Source organism: Triplophysa rosa, linkage group LG15 (assembly GCF_024868665.1).
Source record: "Triplophysa rosa linkage group LG15, Trosa_1v2, whole genome shotgun sequence".
Taxonomy (NCBI): Eukaryota; Metazoa; Chordata; class Actinopteri; order Cypriniformes; family Nemacheilidae; genus Triplophysa; species Triplophysa rosa.
Genome location: NC_079904.1, coordinates 14334271 through 14355718, shown reverse-complemented (window position 1 = coordinate 14355718; position 21448 = coordinate 14334271). Strand labels below are relative to the sequence as shown.

Sequence of the window (21448 nt, the reverse complement as noted above, 5' to 3'; positions counted from 1 at the left end):
GTAAAGATAAATACGTAACTTTTATTTTGCAAACAGAGAGGGCGATAGTGTGTCAAAAGTTACAGACTGCAGCAATAATGGAAAATTCAGTTTCCATAATTATTATTGAAGATGGGTAATTGAAACACGTATCACAAAATTCTGGTCCACAGTTGTCTTTTACTGATTATGCAATAAACAATACATTTAGTGTTAAGAGAATAAAGGAAAAGACTGGATATTTCAGAGATGAATGAACGGAAGATTACAATAACAACCAAATAAAATGTATTTTCTATTAATAAACAAGAAAAAAGGTCAAAATATTGCAGGACAAGGGAAAAAGCTGACATTAATCTGAAAGCGTGATCAAAACAAATATTGTCTTATTTAAACGAAGCATTCGTCTAATACCATTATAAATACTTGTCAACGTGAAATAAATGACACATCTGCTTTGCGTGATCTAAAACAGTTTATAAAGCAGGACACGGAGTTACTATCTAGATTTCTCACAAGCATGAATTATACCAAGCATCTACTACGTAGATAGCTATGACTATGACCACAAAAATATAAAAATCTATTGCATAATTAAACTATAAATCTGTTTTCACCACTGTGAGTTTAAAACCTCCGTGAGAACACCAAAAATACCACTGATTTTGAATTCCCTTTTCGCACATTCTCGCTCATCACTTTCAATGGCTCTTACAATCCACTTGTGCTGTTCAAGAGGAAACTGAAAGTGATGCAAGCAAACATGGCCTACTGCAATGTAAAACAACACGAACATCCAACTGCATTTAACCGCTGAGCACTAAAAAAACTCAGAAGAGAGAAATGACAAAAGGAAAAGAAAAAAATAAACTGTTCAATCTTTCATTAAAAGTACATATTTGTAAAAATGGTATATTGCATGGACAGCTGGTACTTTGTCTTACGAAAATATATTATTGTGCGACTGTAGCTAAAATACACACTGCTTAGGGAAGGGAGGAGGGAGTCAATAACACACAACAGGAGTTTTTGAGGTGGAGTTCAGGGATCCGGAAGGGCGTGCACGAGATCATACGGTTATGCACATTTACATTTGTGTGTTAGAACATCCAATGCACATTGTACAATAAGACTCCTCCAATATATTACACTTTTCTGTCTCTACTGGCAGGTGAGAGACTGCCCTCTACACTATGTGATGTACTCTGGGCTCCTCCTTACAGTGATGTGAAGAGAAGCCCAGTAAAATTAATGGAAGGTGCAGGTACATTTTAAAACACTTGGGTTCATAGCGAATATGATCATCAGACAGGGCAGGGTGTGGAATAAAGGGATAATGTAGAGGCAGATTTACAGGATGGGGCTCTAAAGGGCAGAGAAGGAGATGCAGTGTCCGGAATTTCTAAAAACAGCTCAGTTAACTTGGTCCAGAGCACACAGGAGTTCCTCTCCCTGGAGCAGATGATGACGGTCCTGGACAGGAGCGTTGACCTCACAGTCATAGCGTGTTAGCTGAGGCAGCCCGCCGCTCTCGAATGAGCTGGACAACAGACGACTGGCCACGTCTGCAGAATCAGAGGGATGGATATTAGAAGATGGAGTTGAAATACATATTACAGTGGCAACAACAGTCTCTTTACTCACCTGAGGGCAGTATGAGGATGGTTTTGTTTCCACCAAACACACTGCACCCTTTAACCTCCAAAACCTTTGCCCTCTTTCCAGGTTCTATAGCACTGTCCACGCTCTGAAGCAAAGCGCCCTGTGAGAAATTGCAGAGAGCATTAGCTTAGCTGACTTTGGTCTTAAAAGTGTTTACACAAAATCGAATGCAATACTGACCAGTCCAACAGCTTCAGAAAGCGATGTCACCTCCTCCAGCTTTCTCTTGCGTTGGGCATTCTGAATGGCTAGCATCTTTGCAGACAGCTCTCGCGGAGTCACAGAAATTCTGAGAAAGAAAGAACAAAAAATCAGATCATTTGCATCTTTAAGATTTTTACATTTCTAGTCCCTGGCACTAAAGAACTGGACGCATACTGAGTGCACAACTTCTTGGGTTTTACCTTTTCAGCGGATTTCCTCCCTGTGGGGTGGGGGAACGTGCTGGTGAAGCGTCGCGACTGCCACTGAAGGGTGAGACGGGTGCACTGCACACCTCCTGCACCAGGTGCAGGGGCGAAGGCGCATGTGATGCTGGCTCCTGCTTGACTGGACCGCTGGAGACGGATGGTGGAGATCCAGGGGTTGGTAGAGGCTGGAACAAGGAGTTCATGGCCAACAAGGATTGAGGGCCAGAGGGGAGCAGATCCAGTGGAGAGGGGATGCGGAGCTGGAAGTCATCATCCATTGGGATGTATGGAGCTAGCATCTCTAAATCGAGATCTTCCATGTCCTACAGTTCATTTAAAAAGTTGAGTTTCAGTGGAAGCCTAATGAAATTTATGATACTGTAATGCAGCCGGATGTATTTTAGATGAAGAATTACCTCATTGGTAAAAGGGGTCTTTGGCTCTGTATCAATAGCAAATAGTTTCTCAACCAGGTCGAGTTTAAATTCAGTATTGATGTCCGAGTAGACCGGGAAGCAGTAATCCATAGGGCTGTTGGGCTAAAGAAAAAGAAAAAGAAAGAAACTCAATAATGTACACACAACTCATAATGGAAAAAAATACACATCCTAAATGGTGAACAATCCAAAACTTCCCATAAAAGGAAGCAGAGATTTAATCATTAAACAGTTTTTACCCCAGGTGAGCAGAGTCCAGATGTGGAAGGTGTGTTTGCGGAGTTGGTTATCCCGCTGTGAGAGTCAGAGTTGAAAGGAAAGTCCTCTGCTTCATTCTCCAGTTTGGTGAGAGCTGGGGTGGGCTTAGCGGGGGTCAGACCAGACAGACCCACAGGCAGCTTCTCACTGCTGGAGGGCAGCATGACATCATTGTAGATGGGCACCTCCTTCAGCAGTTGCATGTCAGACTCTGAAGAGAGTTAAATTCTTTTAATAACAATACATATTAAGTGAAATGAATTGCGTTTTAATGGCTTTTCATACGCTACGATTCTTAAGCCACATTTGTCATGCTAGACTTGGAGGACGCCTTCTGCACATATCTAATCTTTATAAGATGAAAAATTTGCCCTAGGAACAAGTTCTGACCTGGGTTGTTGAAGTCCAGAGTGATGATGGTGTCTCCTGCCGCAGGTGCCAACCGAGTGAGTGCCTCAGGCTCTTCTTTCAGCTTTTCATACAGGCTGACAGAACTCTCCACTGAGCACTTGAGATCATCAGACTTGAACAGTTTGAGCACGTCCACCTCTGAGGCCTCATCTTCAACCTCTTGGCTCTCTTTCTCCACAGCTTTGGGCTCGGTCTTGGTCTGCTGCAGGGACAGAACCACATCCCCCTCCACGATGCCACTGGAAAGAACAAAAAGATAAAGGTACATTTTATATATACACATACTACATACACTAAGAAACTTGTCTTAATGGTACATTTTTCACATGGGTTCATATGCAAAGCTGGATCCGTACCTAAGAACATAGTTGACGCACACAATGCATTGTGGTTGGGAATTCTTAGGGTTGTAGATGACAGTGGCCTGAGTCTCCACCCACACGTAACCACCTTTCTTAGCAAGCATGCGGTATTGGCTTGTGGTAGCCTGACCCTTTGCAAACACTAGGAAGACAAGTAAAACTGGGTTAAAATCATTCTCAAATCAGATTTCAGATGCTTAAAGTGAAAGGATTCAGTAGGCATTGTTATCTATATTACGTTTTGAGTCTATGCACAATCCATGTCAGAATACTCACGATTGTGATGTGTTTTGGTGAGGTGGTCTGAATCCAGTGCATGATAGTACTCATACACGGACCTGTTCAGCAGATCATCTGGCTCATATTCCATAAGTTCTGTGATCCTGTAGAAACCGTGACAAGAGAAATACAATGATCTAAGCTCAGGCTGAGTTTAGCAGAGTCGTAATCCTATAGTTTTTATCTGATTTTGACAGTCTAACCACAGGATCGAAATAGTCACTTCCAGCTTCTGCCACTAGGTGGTGATAGTAACATATCATTGGAAAATGTAGGCCATTTCAGAGTGCTAAACCAGTTCTGAAGCATTGCCTTTGTTGTTATCAGGTTGTAAACAGGCGCTGCATTCATTTCAGGGGTTGACACCATTAGCGAAAGCCTAACCATATGAAGTAATCGAAAATTTGCAATGAGGAAGTGAGGTTTAGATGGCCAACAAATTACCAACATATGAAACACACACCCAATTGTTATTGTTTTAGTTCTTTAGTATAGTATTTATTATATAGAATTTACAGTATATAGCATTTTAAAGCTGTGATATATCAATACTTATATTTATATTTCAATGTTTCATGCTTTTTCATATTATTGGTGCTGTCTAGTGTTTTATAGTAAGTATTTATAAGTAACTCTTAGGGATGTTCATTCTCAGTCTTCCAGGCATGTCTACACCGCAGCGAAATGAAGCTCAGCAAAGCAAAGCTAATTAGCAGAGCTACTGTAAGGGAATTTCGGTGCTAGCAATAAATCTATCCTTTACATAAACTTATCTCATGGATGCTTAGAATCGGAAGCCTCCCGTGGCCTTTGGAAAGGAGAAAACGGAGCGACCCGTGGTTTCCCTGCCTTCTTTAAGACATGACGTAAAAATATACGAATAAATAATGTTTCTATTTTGCACGGTTATAGCAGATCGGATTTATATCTGTTTAGCTAAGACACTTGTATGTGGCCAAATGCCCTATTTGGATATTAATGCTGGCTGGTGGACAGCAAATGAAATGCGCTTCCCGTTATCTCTGCATTCCCGGGACATCCGTGCCATCTGAAAGGGTGTTTTCTGCCGCGGGTCTAAAGGTAAGTTTATACTCGAGCGCCGGACCTACGCCGTAGCCTCTATGCCGTAGCCTACATTTCGGTTTTCATTTATACTTCTACTTCGTTGTCCGCGTCGACAGGCAATGACCACTAGGCGTCAGTGTCCACGCGTGTGTTGCAGTATAGCGTTGTAGCAGTGATAGCGGCAAGTAAACAGTCACTTTTGTTGCAGATTTGAGATGTTTAATACAGAAGCACAAATATTTTACTTGTATAATTCATTCTGAAATGCGTTTGAGTAAACATGACTCTATCGCAGAGTTTTTTGACCTGAGGGAGGGGTTCAAACAGACCAATCCCAGCGGTTGTGGTCCGCGTTGAGTTGACGCGTTGTTACATTTTTGGAGAGGTGCGCGTCAGGCTACAGCGTAGGGTACACGGCTCTGCGTAGGCTACGGCGTAGGTCCGACGCTCAAGTATAAACTGAACTTAACTGTCAACAGGCTCCAGACTGTCCCCACAACACGTACACACATTACTTTATTATATAAAAACTAGCCAACCTTTGGATTGAGGTAGGCCTGCTATTTTTATTTGATGAAAAAACTTTCTGACGGAAATAATGTTTTCGTTTTGTCATAATTTGTTAATTATTTAGTTATTTTCTTGCCTGTTTATTTTATACTTTGGATTTATATTATTTTAGTTTTCTCCATTGTCCAAAACACCGCAGGTTCGTGAAAATGTGATAGACTAATATGTAAATGCAGGTGCTGTTGTTGAGCTATTTGTTGAGCTGCTGTTTGCATGTTAAAATAATTCTGTGAAAAAAATGTTTGTATTTTTAACGTGTCACAGACCCTCGTCAACTGTAGCTGTGTCTCATTTTGAAGTCTGCGTCCTCCGGATGTCGCATGCGAAGGCGTATGCAGCCGACAAACGTGACCTCCGGAGGACACAGCCTTCGATATGAGATGCGGCATGTATTTTTATTTAATTCCAATTTAATATTAAAATCTTATCAGTTAACGGTTAATGTTCAGATAATGAGAAATTAACCGAAATGAGCATCCCTAGCATCCCCCAACTATATTACTATATGTTTTATTGTTAACGGAGCATTTTTAGTTTTCAGTAAATGAAAATCTTTTCACTGAATCTTACCATACAGCACTAATCTGATTTAGCAAACAAGTCTGTTCAGCTTTGCTTAAACCTTATGAGGGCACCATGTATCTCTGCCTACCTCTCATCACAGTATGAGAACTTCATGTCCAGAGTGTGGCGGCTGAGGAAGGTCTTGCTGTCCAGAGGAACCTCGATGTTTGAGGGATGAGGAATGGGTTCACAGATGAGCACAAGGTAGGTCATTGGGGGCTCTTTAAAGCCACAATCTCCAGAGTCATTGCTGGTCTCGTGCACACGGATGTGTCCTGTGCAGTGAAGAACCTGTAGCAAGAGAAGTGTTGTTTTAAAAACTAATGGCCTGCTTTCTCAGTAGGGATGGGCATTTTTGATCATATTTCATTTCGAGTACTGGACAGGTTTTAAAAACGAGTACTCGATTAATTGGGGACGGGGCGTGTCCCACATGGTGAAAATGAAAAGATTTTAATTACACTGATATGAAAATTTATGTTGATAAAACTACGATAAGATTGAGTAAATAATTAAATCAACACTGTTAGATTATTAAAAATTCACGGCATGGCGATCGTTTTTAATTCATTATTATGAACTGGCGCGCACATTCACGTGGCGCTCACGTAGCAGAGGAATGCTTGCTTTGGAATGGATTGAAAATGCTCGCCGCTTCTGCTCCGCGTAGAGCACGAATACAACACTAGAACCCATTATAAACAAAAAATCTGTGACCATTGGATGCAGCGCGAAGAGACGCAACAGACGCCTTGTTTGGTTTCTTTTTGCCAAGTTGCATCGCGCGTGTGGTGTAGTAGACAAGAGTGTAAGATGATAACGAATCAAACTTGTAGAAAATTTGATTGTTTTGCATGCAGCTTGGCGCTGCACATTTTGCACTTGACTGTATTTTCGTCAAGTTAATCAAAGTGAAACCAGGCATCACTGTGCGCTTTCAATACGCCCTTCTGTGCTCCGGACTTGACTCTGGACCGCAATCTCTCGCAGCGCAACCAATCAAATATCTGGTATCACCCGAAATGCTAGCATAACCAATCAGAAAGAAAGAAAATAATTTCATTTGAAAAATGTATTTATAGACCCAAACGATCATTGTTTTCATCATTGATCGTCGCTGTCGCGTCCGAGTACTTGTGCCCATCCCTATTTCTCAGCTATGTTTTGCTATATATACAGGAGGGATGTGCCAATGGGAATTCATCCACGAGTGACAGAACATAGCATTGGATTAGTGCCACAACTTAAGACACAAAAAGCGTTTGTGTCATTAGGTGCTCTGATCCGATCTCATAGTAATCCATTTCATTCACTGCCTTTCCCGAATTCTATTCAATGACGCAAACTGTTCAAGTATTCAGACAGCATCTCACCTTCCATGTAGCCGACTTGATATTGACAGTGCGGCCTCTGCTAGTGAGCGTGCACTTCATACGCAGGAAGAAGCTTCGCTCTGTGTTCTGTTCCTTGGATTTTTTGGATCCTTAAAACAGGGAAAATCTCAGTCATTACGCCAGTTAAGAATGGCTATTTTATCTTCTGTAATTGATCGGAAAACAGCACCGTAGCACATCCGCTTGACTCACCCGTCCTGTGGACCAGCATATCTCTCAACTCCTCATGGTCACATGGGTGTGAAAAGTCAAAGATGCTGTGACCGGTCAGATCAAACTGAAGGGAAAAAACGGTCAAGACAGTTAGACACACCTAAGAATATAAGATTTTTCAATCTAAACATTATGAAATCAAACATTAGATACCTGTGTAAGGCCCATGCTCTTGCTGACATTCTCAGAGAGATAAACCATATCTCCATCATCAGAGAGGACCAAGAGGAAACCCTCCAGGGCTTTCAAATAGAAACCGTTCAGCTGACTCTCCAGCTTGTTCTCCTTATCAGCTTCATCTGCACAGACAAACAACATCTATAAACAATCTAACAAAAACAGGGTCATGATGTTATAATACATATTATTCATAACGTAAGTTAGCGGGCCTAACAGTACCCATTACTATTACACATTTATGGTTTTTAAAGCCATACATCATGCTTTACAGTGATATAACCACAAAAATTACAAAAGTGCTTCCAGTCACCACAGGCTAGCCTCATTTGCAGAGCTCACTTGTTTACACATCTCTGGTGAGAGCTCAAAGATTCCGAAACCTTTTTGCATGAGGTATGTGTAACTATTTGAATATCAATCAAATGTCCTGTACGATTTAAATACCGATGTCTGGAAACTGACTGGAGCTCAGCAGTTTCCTTATGCGCAGGTAGCTCATGGACAGCCTCATGATGGAGGCTTTGTCCAGGTGGGAGGTGACATTGTGTGGCAGGGGGAGCTCGTGTGCTAGCTCGTAAAACACCTCTGACTCCTTTCCCCTGCGACATCGAGCTGCATCCCTGGACTTCTCCTTCCTGCGCTCCGAGCTCACCCTAGAACGATAAGAAAGAGAACTGTGGCGTTACATTGTCGCTTTGGCTGTGTAAGGTTGTAGATGCTTCAAGGGCAACAGTAAGGTCAAGGTTTAAATGTATTATCAGCATGGCCTTAAAGCGCACAATGTCATTGGTCACCAATCAGAGGCCGGAAAGAGTCTCAATATAACTGGCTGGTAAAAGGGGTGTGGATATGACCGTGTGTGTGTGTGTGTGTGTGTGTGTGTGTGTGTGTGTGTGTGTGTGTGTGTGTGTGTGTGTGTGTGTGTGTGTGTGTGTGTGTGTGTGTGTGTGTGTGTGGGGAGAGAGAGATACTGTTACAGCTTTTGGAGCTCAACCAAAAGTGTTGTAAATGTTGGGGTGTCAAACTGTTTTGCCCATATACTACATAAACTGAAAGGAAAATAATGTTATACACGAACAGACCATAAATACAAGCAGGCAAGTTTAACAATTGCAATATAAACAGTTAAAAACCTCAGCTTCCTCTTCAAACAGGTCACTGACGTGACAAAAAAGTACTCGCCAAAAAAAGCTGTCTCTCATCATAGTTTCTAAAACAGCATTACCCTCGAGACATCTGTCTATTAAGTCAGTGACCTAAACTCCCACAGATTTAACAACTTTTCCACTTCAGTTAATTGTTGCCCAAATGCACACCATATACAAAACTGCACTTCCATATGAATACACTCAGGTGTTGATTCATGGATGAGTGATCCAAATGAGTTACACTTCATGTCATGTGTCAATGAAATTTAATAAATTCATAACAAGGTATTGAAATACAAATGTTTGAAAAGCATGAAATAATAACTAATTGTGTGAAGTGAGTCAGTTTTACCAAGAACAGAAAATAATGTTACATTGCAGTGATGTCAGGACTCATTTCCCAACAAAGCAGCAACAAAATATTTCAACCTTGCCAACTATTTGAATATTAATAATATGCTAAAACAGTTTCACACTATGAGCTGATATAGCTGGAGACTTTCACTTTGGATGTGTGAATGTAGCTTTTATTAAAAAAAGATTTTTTTCTTCAAATGCACAAGCTTACTTCAAGGTCGCGTTAACTGAAAATTCTCTGTCTGTTAAGTTAAAGTTTACGTTAAATTAAACGTCCCTGTTTGCGTGTTAATTTGTTAGCGCCAATGCTAATCCAGTCAAGTGTCCTTATTAACCATTTAATGCTTTTATAACTGTAATGGGGTAAAATAAATGGGAGGACAGGATGGGGTTTACAGTACCTATTTTATATAGGCCTATCTGAAATCTATGTGCTAGAAAACTATCATACTAACTGTATGACTAGCAATGTGTATGTCTTGGATAGATAACTCTATTAGGTTTAAAAAGCCACAATTAAACTAAAGAAAATCTATCTGTTGCATTTGTTATTTTAATATACAGTTACCTTAATGTAAGTAATCTTGTGTAAATGCAGTATAAAAACGGATGTTTGTTTTAATATTGCATATGCATGTTTGTTCAGTCAGTTGACTTACTGAAGTTTATTCTATTTGTCCAGCAGCAGACTGAGCAGGATGTTCATCAGCATGAAAGACCCCAGTGAGCACACAACAGTTTCAGCAACAATTAACTTGTATACTTCATGTATACAAAATGGCATTGCTTTCTATACATTTATATTAACAATGAGCTTTATTAATAAAATTGTGTTTCCATTAGCATGTACTGGTGTTTTGCTTTGGTACCGAGAACCGTGGAATTTTATTGGTATTGGTACCGACTACTGAAATTTTGGTACCGTGACGGATTACAATAAATACAATTTGTAACTCCCCGTTATGTCATTTCCCTTCATTAGAGCGTGATCGTAGGCTACTACCCCAGCCCTGAAACACGATCACGAAGGGACGTGTGATTCCCATTCATTAGTTACTTACAATGGCTGGTCCGTTTTGGAAAACGTGCTCGCAGTCAGCAGAGACCCACGGTGCAGATGCGTCTGTCACAGACCTCCGCGTCCTGTGCACGCATACACACAAAGCCGCGCAGTGGTGCAGTGTTTACAGAGTTCTTTTCCTTCAGAAAAGCGACAAGCGTCTTTTTCGATCAACCTTAACTTTCAGTGAGTGGAAAAATCTCTCTCTTGGTGTCTACTCAGTTCAGTGAGCAGCAGAAGCAGCACATGCATGACCAAACTGCAGCTTACTTGTGAGTGAGTACAAAACACCATTTACAAGCACCTTCAATTGTTACTGACTAGACATATAAACATTACAACATTTGTCTGTAATTATTATTTTATTTCTGACAACAGTCAGAAACATTAAATATATAAACAACAACGGCTTTATTGGGCATTCAGTTGTTTTAAAATACAGCAAGTTTCGAGAGTAAACGCAAGTACAGCATGATGACATCATGAACAAGCTAATTACTAGGGCTGGGCAAAAAAAATCGAAAAATCGATTAATCGTTTTTTAAAACGGATCAATTCAGTATCGATTCTCAAAAGCTGTGAATCAATTTTTTTTCTTTCATATTTACGCAAGCACTGAACATTCATTTACATTAATATACGTTAGTATTGCTTTTTAATAAATAAAAAGTACTTATTATCCGAATACCCGATTAATCGATGGAAAATCAGTAGAATACTCGATTAGTAAAAGAATCGATAGCTGCAGCCCTACATACAACTACCAATACATTTACATACACCACATCCAAGGGCTTCAAGGCCAAAGCTACACTTTGTCAAAGGCCAAGGCCACGCAAGACAAAGGACGGAAGACGGTCGAGACAACCCTGTGCCGTAGCAGGAAAAGACAAAAACAATCTTCACACAGTGTGCTAAGTGTGCTTTAAAGCAAGGAGGAAGACACTTGCACACATATGCATTTCATCCAACCTATTTGTGTCCGTGCGTGGTACATGGTTCTTTCGTATTGTAATTGCATTTCTTAAACTAGGGATGCACTATAAATTATTGGCCTTATCGGTATCGGCCGATACAATAACATTAAAAATGACCATTTATCAGCCGATACCGATAAGGCTGATAATTTATAGTGCATCTTTAGTTTAAGAATTACAATACGAAAGAACCATGTAATAACATTTAGGCCGATAAATTCTAGCCGATAAATTATGAATAATTTTCTCCGGTTAAACCACTTCAGCTGCATGCTGCTCACAGTTAAAATACAGTACAGTACTGTCTTTCTGCCATGATCATTCACTTACTGTTATTAACAAAACATTGTTGATGTAGGTACAGTATGCAGATAGTTATGAATGTGTAAATTATAGGAATAAAAGCATATTGTTTAATGCTGACTGGAGTCTGAATGATTTCTGTCTTGAGACCTGTTACACTTTTCTGGGTTGCTCTGGAAGAACATCTATAATATAATAAATTTATTAAATAAACATTATATCAAGTTTAAAAGTTAAACAATCTTTAACTAGTGTAAAGTAGGTTTGGTACATGATTTTCATGGAAAAAAGAACTAATGTTTACATTGTTTTCTGCAGTGAATGTTTTAAAATAAAAGCAGTTGTTCACTTTTTGCCTTTTGTTTCAGTCTCAGAAAATGTTATATTAATATTTAGATACTGTATATTGGCCAATATATCGATTATCGGCTCTCAATTTTAAAGAATTTACATATCGGTGCATCCCTATCTTAAACCAGTGGTTCTCAACCTTCCATGGTCGTGCCCCCTGTAAACCTGCTAGATGAGTAGAATGGTGCGCGTTTCATTGATTTTAGCACGAGCGAGAGTTTATTCACAGTTTATAACAGACGTGGTGTGGTGTCATTTGCCTGTCGAAAATAGCACTTTACATCTTTAATAAGTGTCAACAGCTTTAAACAGCCATACAAGTTCAGAAATAGAGGTCGACCGATATTGGATTTTGCCGATAACGATAACTAAGTTCCTACCGATAACAATAACTAAGTACCTACCGATAACGATTAATTACTGATTTCTAAAATTTTAATAATTTAAAACATTCTTGGCACCAAACTAGCAGAATGACGGATCCATTGTAATATTTTACAATATATACTGTCGTGTACACGTGTTTGTTTACATTAAAACGAATGTCATTAACATTAGCCGTTCGTGCTGTCTCTGTCATCTGTTTTCTATTTCGGAGGTGGATCTCACGCGCACACACACACACAACACTCACAAATGCCTATCCATAGTTACAATAATAAAATTTAAACATTTCTGCGTGTATTTTTGTCACCATGTTATAACTTCATAAGATAACGTTAATAGGCTACTAATGTTAGCGCGCTCTCAGCCCTGTTGGCAAAAATACTGCTGTTCCCCATTAAATGCAGCATATTAGAGCTGCACGATTCTGTATAAAATGAGAATCCCGATTTTCTTGCTTAAAATAAAGATCCCGATTCTCTCACGATTCTCAAGAACTTTTTTATTTTAAAGATTTACAACCCCTGAACATTAAGGTTATCAAACAATATGGCAATAAAATAAGACATAATAATACTCTTGGCTTCAATCAAATTTAAAGAAATGTAATAAACAAAAATTTGGTTGGAGAGGTTGATGGGTATGGTGTTGCATTGAATAATGTTGCTTTAATTGACGTTTGTTTTGACTGCTTGCTGGTACTTTGTGATTGAGTTTTTTTTTTCTGTACCATCTCATCATACTGTAGTATATGATAACGTTTGAGGTGATTTAGCAGATTGGTGGTGTTACTCATTGGTGCAGAAAAAATGGCTAAACATTGCTTGCAGTTAGGGCTGTCACGATTATTAAATAATCGTCTCATCGCGATTGTTTGACCTCATCACGATGATTTCGGATCATCGCAATTATCGCACATCTCTATAGAAGACACTAGGGGGAGCTGTAGTGCATCTGCATATTGCATATTTTAGTGTATATATTGTTACTAAAGCATGGTAATACTTGTAAAATGTACCACCACAACACAATCACTTTAAAAAAACTAAAACATATACAAATTACCTGCAGTACAATTTAATATTATTTAAGCAAATCTCAGTGTGAAAACCAGTCTACCAAAATTTCATTAACACACAAGTAAAATTTTACTGTAGTCTTGCAAGTGAGAAAAAAACTGACTAGAAGCTTTTCTATGACTGATAGTATTTTAATGGTGGCTTCAATTCCTCCTGATCAATTTACTTCATTTACAAGTATTTGGCGGTTGTATTATTGACAGGTAAAAGCCTAAACCTTAAATATATGATGACCCAATTTTTTCCGATGTATTTCCAAGAAAAAAACATAGTCTTGTATTCAGAACAATATGGTCGTTTCAATCGATGAATCAAAAATAAATGAGAATTAAATGTCAAAGCTCTAAAACAGACAATTAATCGTCATAATCGCCAAAGCCCTAAAACAGACAATTAATCGCCATAATCGCAATGATTTATTAGACAATTAATCGTCAATCAAATTTCATAATCGTGACAGCCCTACTTGCAGTATATGGTTTGCTGAGTAGTATATATCATCTGATTTGAATCCGAAAAAGCCCACACTCTGGAATAAGATCTTTTTGGTAATAAAACAACGTCAGGGTTCTTGTCAGACGTACCTGTGCATTGCTCTGCCTCACTCATTCTCTTTAGTTTCTGTTTCTTTCTAACTTCTTCGCGAAAGCATCCGCTGTACCGGTGGCGCTAACACGAGCACATCTGTCTGGCTTGCGCAATACCCGATGTGAGGTCAAGACGTCATCACGGCCGCTGTGAGTGATTGCGTGTTATCTCGAGAACTGCCGAGACTGCATCTTTCCTCTCCTTGGAAATTGAATTAGCTGAATCGTTGAAATGCTGGATTAAGATCGTTTGGGGGTCGAATCGAGATCGCGATCTTTTAACGATTAATCGTGCAGCTCTACAGCATATAGTTAATAAATTAATTAATTACTTTTTAACATAATGTTTACTGCAGCTGGCTCTACCTTGTCATTGTGAAACTTAAACCCCCATCTGATGTATTCCGCTCCGTGCAGACTGTGGTCTCGCGTCTCCAAACCATAAACTTTATAGCTCCAAACCAAACAGGTTTTCAGTTTTATTTCCACCTCTAGAGGTCGCTGTTTTACACTATACTTGGAACTCTCCACCTGCATATCACAGTAGACCTTTCCCTGTCTGAATCAAACGAAACCAGGAAAAACTATCGGGGGGGGGAATTATTGCCGATAGCCGATAGTTAAAATTATCGTTATCGGTGCCGATTAATGAAAAAGGTAATTGCTGCTGCTTCCTGTGTGGACGTTTGCCTACTTTGTAGATATCAAGCTTTTGTGCGCAGTAGGGCTGGGTGATGTGTTACTTTTTTTTTATCGATAATCGACTTTAAAATCATCGCGATATACGATAATATCGGGTGTGTTTGACTTCATGCAACGTTGCGCAGATGATTAATCTGCGGATACGGACCGGGAGGGAATTCGTTCCGGACCCGCCAAGTGCCAAACAAACACGCACCCATGCACACACACACAGGCGCGCCACGTGCACAAACCAGTGTTGCAGTGACTTCTTTCATCAGGTAAAGTGCGTATACAAACCATAGCTTTTATGCTGTAGAAAAATGTTGCAGATCTCCTGAAATGTCATCCTACCTGTCAGATTATCCTACCAGGCATGCGCACATCAATGTTACGTCATTTTTTTGCGCTATAAAATCATCCTACCTGTTGATTTTATACTGTTACTATTTTCGTGGGTAAAATCATTCTACATATTATTTAATACCTATAGTACAATTTGATTTGGTGTTGCGCTGTAAATTAATCCTATATGTTTATTTTAAGATTGTAGGACTATCTGACAGGGTATTTTGCATTGTAAAATCATTCTACCTGTTTATTTTGTCGATGTGGTTTAGATTATATTAAGTATTGCCCTGCGGTAGGAAAATCTGACAGGGTAGGACAATTCGAACACCGGTACAGCCCCGCGAGCATGAGGTTTTGCTTTGCCGACGCAGCTCGTCTTTCTCTTGGTCTATCTGTGCAGAGACCGGCAGAAAACAGCAGCTCATTCAACTGACCGAACAAACAGCGCTTCCAAAATTCTGTCACTGTTACTGACTGCCTGGGCATATGAACATTAACGCTAAAGCTTACATCTCATGATAATGTTATAACACATATTTTCCATTATTATCGATTATCGTCTGGTATCTGTCTGTTGTAATCGACATCGGGATATTTGCGAGACATCGGCGATATACGATAACATCGTCACATCGCCCAGCCCTAGTGCGCAGCCTAAAACTGCACTGAGCAGTACCTGAAATGAGTCTGCGTGGCCGCTCAAGCGTGCATTCGCGATCCAGTTCCAAATGTTGGGGTAAAAATAAAATAAACTACACTTGTTCATTTCTAACACATACCTAATACAAATATATAAATAAAACCAATTAGGCCAAGAATTGTAAGAGACCCTACTGATCTCCTAAAACAGCTTTCTAAACACTGCTCGACACAGATCAAGAGTAAAACAGTTTGTTTTACAACCTAATCCCCAGCGGCATGTCTAATTTAATTGGATTCATACGGATCAGCTCCAAATCATTGCGATACAATGACAGAATCAACAGACATGCCTTTTTCAAGAGGGGCAAATTTCTACATTTAAGCCATAGTGGTGTTGCAGCTGTCTTGCCACAAGACCGGGCAGGATGTTGCTTTGACGTCAATGCTGAGGGTGATTAAGATTTGAAAGGAGATGCAGCCGAATATCTAAAAACCATGTAGCAGCTTGAATCTGAATACCAGCCAAAACAACAACATCAGATGAAAACATGGCACAGAAATGTAGATCACCCAAATACAGGTAATTCACAGTATTGTTCAAACTAGACTTGATAATAAAACATCCACATGCTGTAAATTCACCCACACAGAATCACGTAACATTTTCCAGCCATACTAATAACATCACCATCTGATGTGTGATGTTTTCAACTTTATTCATATCTTTTTCCATTTTTTCCATCACCGGTTTTTACCCAATTTATTCGAGCAGACACTGCCAAAAGGCGTAACAAAGAAAAAAAGTCAATACAAAGGGAAAAACACACTGATTCCAGACCTTTAATTGATAAATATGTGAGAACAGAACTGGCTAAACAAGAGCAACAAGTTAAGCATGACCTATAAGGGTCAAGTGCTCGAGGGGGGGGATCTCTTAGAAAAGGGTCTATCAAATGACTATTCTTTGCCTCTTTCAACCTAAAAGTAAACCTTTATACATGCAGAAATTAATTAAAACAAACCCTCTCATCTCTTCTCCCAAAACATAACATAAAATGAGTACCAATGAACCATCTCCCCAAAGATACAATACATATTACAATACAATTTGTCACTACTCACCAAAACACAGAATCAACAACAAGCATGCTATAATAAATGTATTATATAAAATACACTAAAAGGTACACAATAAGTAAAACATAGACTTTCTCTCCTGCTGTAAGTTACAACTTGTGACAGCGATTCACATGCATTTTCATCGAATTTGCGTTGCAGAATGCACGTATCTGTATGCTACACGTACAAATATCCGTCTAATAATGCGAATTCGCGTACTAAAATCTAAATATGTCATACATGCTACAAAAATGATATAAATCCTATAACTAATCTAAACTGACATTTGGAAATGCATAATCGATTTGTTTATACAGTATTTTGGATACTTATCGCAATGTCAGTGATCAAAATTGTTTGCATGTAAACGCCAGTGAAAGCTAAAATCACGAGCGTAACGTTATCATAAGCATGTTGCTACTGTGTTAGCTTACACAGACACTAGAACTCTGACAAACTCAAAAACCTACACATATATTACAAAACAAATATCTCACATTAAACCACACACAACGACATTTTACGCGTGTTAACAGACAAATAGTCGATGTTGTGCCTTATTTCGGCTTGTAAACTTGCTCGCAGTTGTTTCGTTAGCAATCCAGCACAAAATGGCGACACGTTCAATCCGAGAGGAGGTGAACATTTTCGGCCCGTGTAACTTAACTGTGCCAAACACAACAAACCCCGTTCAACACATCGCTGTATTAGAACTTAGACAAAAACAAAATAAGAGATTTTAACAATACCTTTTCTTTTCCGTGACAACTCCAGTATCCATTCCTGGGTAAAACCACTCAGTATGTTAGGTTTTTCCAAACCGCCGAGGCCAGAAAATCAAGGACGTGGCAACCTCTTGCCAATAAATAAAAATGTGTTTACTAAAAACAACTAAGCGCGATAAAATGCTCCGATACGGGTCCGATATGTTGTGTTGAACGCGTCTGGATTTGAGATACAACCCCTGGTTCGCTGAAGGTCAAATCATGTGTCTGGCATCAGTCTGTTGCCGTGTGAGTTTGGTACAAAAGTGAGAGGGCGCTCGCTGCAGAGCCAAGGGGGTGGAGCAAAGCTCCAGCTCCCCCTCGCTGGACCTAGTGGGCGGAGCTTGAGCTATCCACGCGTAGGTACAGTCCGAACTACAGTTTGTTTCGGACGGCAAGAAAAGTGTATATTAAATGCACATTATGGAGGTTTTAACCAAAAATATAGTTATCAATATCATACCTTGTCAGAGGAAATGCCTGAATTAACTGATAGCACAACCACTTTCTGATTGTATGTCAGACTAATTGAAGATAGCAACTGAAAATCTGAATCTTTTTTTTATTCTTTTGATGGTGTTCTCAGTCCTTCTTGCTTAACAAATAACCATAAATGGATGCAAACTTACCAAAGCAAAACCAAATGGCCTTGAGAGCATAACAGAGTGCCTACAGAAATACAAAACCAAAACCATATTAAGAAATGTTTGTGGTTGGCACACAACAAGACAACTGTACAGCAATTATAAGACCACTTACCATCAACATGAATACCCACAATCAATTCCTACCAACTGAAGTGATGCACAAATAAATACAGAATGTAACTGTCAAGTCTGGTAATGACTTTTTGTTCAATGTTTAGGCAAACCTTTATGTTTGCTCATAGTTTTGTTAAAAAATATGTACTGTATTCTTTCATAACTCTCCACTACAGATATTAAAGAGGTACATGCAAAGAAGTTAAAAAGCTGTACCTCAAAATCTGTCAGTACAGACATGTTCCAATGGCCTGGAGAAATGGAATTCACCAATTTTCTAAAGAAATACAGCAAAACAATACATAGATTAAATAACAATATGGGCATTCAAATCCAAATAAAGACATAATTGATCATATTGCAATAAAAATGTTATGTTATTTCATAATGCATGACACAGTTCAGTTCATGAAATCACATAAGTATTGTTCCATCACTCCTCACACCTGTAAAAAAATAAATTTTGTAGCTAGTTCATTTAAAAATAAATACAGGATAAAACAAGGTGGTTTTCATAAGAACACAGACATTCATTTGTGTTATAAACTCCAAACATGTGCATATTATTAGAGTGACTCCAGATGCCATTTTTGGTTTTAATGCATTTACATTACAGGTGTTGTTTTGCTGAAATTTCAGTTACCTTTTGCCAGTGTCTTCTGTTAATATGAACCAGCAAGTTCCTTTGATATTATCTGAATTCCAAAGTGTGTGCAAGTCACCCTGACTTGTTGCTGGACACGTAATCTTTTTGGAGGTGGTGCTGCTGATGCTGGCGATGGAGGTGGTGCTGCTGATGCTATAGGGATTGTGGTGTTGCCTTCTGGCAATGGAGGCTGTCCGGATGTTTTTACAGGTTTTAAAATCTTTAATAATACCATCCCGTCTGATTACTGTTGAAGTGCAATAGCAGCAGTGAAAATGTGGTGATGGTCTGCAGTTTAGACCAGACTTGATGATGGTGAAATCTAAAATGTAAAAAGAATAAATTAGCACAATTGTCTTGTTTACAACAGCAATGTTTATAGTGCATTGCCTAGGAAGAAATGCCTTGTGGTGAAATGCCTTGCTCTAAAGCACAAAAAGAGTCTAGGGTATTTATATAGTTATTCATGAATTTTACAATGATTTAAACTAAATGTAATGTAATGTACAGCAATAGTCTATAACAACCACAACAACAAGTATTTGAACCCCTGAGATTTCCACTTCTCAAAGGTTTCACAACACAAGAAAATGTTAAATGATCAATATGTTTTTATTAAGTAGTATTATAAGAAGAAGGTAGTATAATTAAATCATTCACACATGTACCTTCTTGTTGAACTGAACTTTGCATGTGATTAGCTACAAGATTTTGGAGCTCGTTTAAATGGCTAAAAATCAATTTACAGTAGGCACAGTGGTATTTAATGCAGCACACTGTGCATCTCTCAATAGACAGCAGGGGATCATGTTGCATCTGTGCAGGTTAAACAAACATTTAAATAAATCAATAAATAAAAACTATGATTCAAAATACACACACTAACGTTACACATGCTAAATGTAGCATTGGGGATGGGATGACGCTTTAACGCTAAAGTTAACCTACTCCCGATTAATACGTCAGGAAGTAAAAAATAATTAGCAATGTCGAGACAGCAATAGATCTATGGAAAAAAATGATGCCTGTCTCAAAGCTCAAGCTCCGCCCACTAAGTCCCGCGAGGGGGAGCTGGAGCTTTGCTCCACCCCCTTGGCTCTGCAGCGAGTACCACTTGTACAAAGCGCCTGCACGGTGTGTGTGGCTTGCGCGTGCATGAGCAGGTAACGGGGGCGAGCGGTCGCATGTATTGAGAAGCTTTGAATTGAAACTTACTCTAACCATATTGACGAGACCGATAGGACATCAATCAAAACTAGCCGTTCAATCGATCAAACGGTGTGATACATTCACCTCTATCGATTATATCGCTCACGGAGTAAATTGAAATAGCTTCTCTTGTAATAGAGTCATTTCCAGATGCTTGCTGAAACAAATACAGGAAGTTTTCCATTTTTATTGTTCAGAGAATAGTGTGTTTTATTTATTTGTAATAATTCGTGTTTTAAGAGTAGGCCTATAATAATGATATATTTTAAATGCAAATGTTATAAATATATCCCTTATTAAAATGTATTATGGTTAACTCGAGTAATCACAGTTTAACTATGCAATTTAGTAAAACCATACTAACCATATATTTACCATTGTCCCATTAACAACCAAAGTTTAATCATAATATTAGGTGCACAACTGATGATGTGTCGCATTGATGCACCATACACTGCAAAAAATGACTTTCTTACTTAGTCTTTTTTTCTTGTTTTCCAGTGAAAATGTCTACAAATTCTTGAATCAAGATGCATTTTCTTGATGAGCAAAATGACCTAAGAAAATAAGTCTTGTTTTTAGTAAAAAAAATGAAATTTCAGTGAATTTGTGCTTAAAACAAGCAAAAAAATCTGCCAATGGGGTAAGAAAAATAAACTTGAATTGAGTGACTAAGAAAAAGGTCAACCTTAATTCAAGATTATTTTTCTTACCCCATTGGCAGATTTTTTTGCTTGTTTTAAGAACAAATTCACTGAAATTTCATTTTTTTTACTAAAAACAAGACTTATTTTCTTAGGTCATTTTGCTCATCAAGAAAATGCATCTTGATTCAAGAATTTGTAGACATTTTCACTGGAAAACAAGAAAAAAAGACTAAGTAAGAAAGTCATTTTTTGCAGTGTACAAAGGGCATTATCAGCAGCACCTCACCAAAAGGCATCTTTCACCCAGGATAATGGATGTGATGACAGTGGGATCGGACACACAACTCATGAGATGTCTCTCTGATAATAGCAAGGAAAGGTAAATATGCAATGTATTTCTATAATCATACATCCCCTAAACACAGAGGATGCCTACCGACGAACCCAGTGAAACCTCAGACCTCCTTTCCTCTATTCATATTCTTGACTGCTCCCCCTGTCATGCCTAAAGCCTGGGAAATGTCCTATTGGGCAATTAAACTGTGCTGAAATAGTGGGATTATAACACCTAGTCCTAAGCGAATTTTATCAAGTTTAA

The 21448-nt window shown here is 38.9% G+C and overlaps 1 protein-coding gene across 2 annotated transcripts; it reads right to left on the bottom strand.

Moving 5' to 3' along the window:
* Nucleotides 1-14: 14 nt before the first annotated feature.
* Nucleotides 15-17866, bottom strand: hif1ab (hypoxia inducible factor 1 subunit alpha b). Of its 2 annotated transcripts, none has more exons than XM_057352309.1 (15): nucleotides 17573-17866; nucleotides 8247-8437; nucleotides 7758-7903; nucleotides 7584-7668; nucleotides 7371-7480; nucleotides 6086-6288; nucleotides 3796-3902; nucleotides 3514-3661; nucleotides 3137-3396; nucleotides 2728-2957; nucleotides 2468-2590; nucleotides 2046-2374; nucleotides 1822-1930; nucleotides 1624-1741; nucleotides 15-1544 (listed from the first exon to the last, which is right to left on the bottom strand). In XM_057352309.1, exons 1-15 carry the CDS (start codon nucleotides 17602-17604, stop codon nucleotides 1393-1395), a joined length of 2343 nt encoding a protein of 780 aa, XP_057208292.1. In that variant the 5' UTR covers nucleotides 17605-17866; the 3' UTR covers nucleotides 15-1392. The 2 variants fall into 2 exon arrangements, with proteins under 2 accessions (XP_057208292.1, XP_057208291.1); XM_057352308.1 differs by having other exon boundaries at nucleotides 8229-8437; nucleotides 17573-17865.
* Between the last annotated feature and the right edge of the window lie 3582 nt (nucleotides 17867-21448).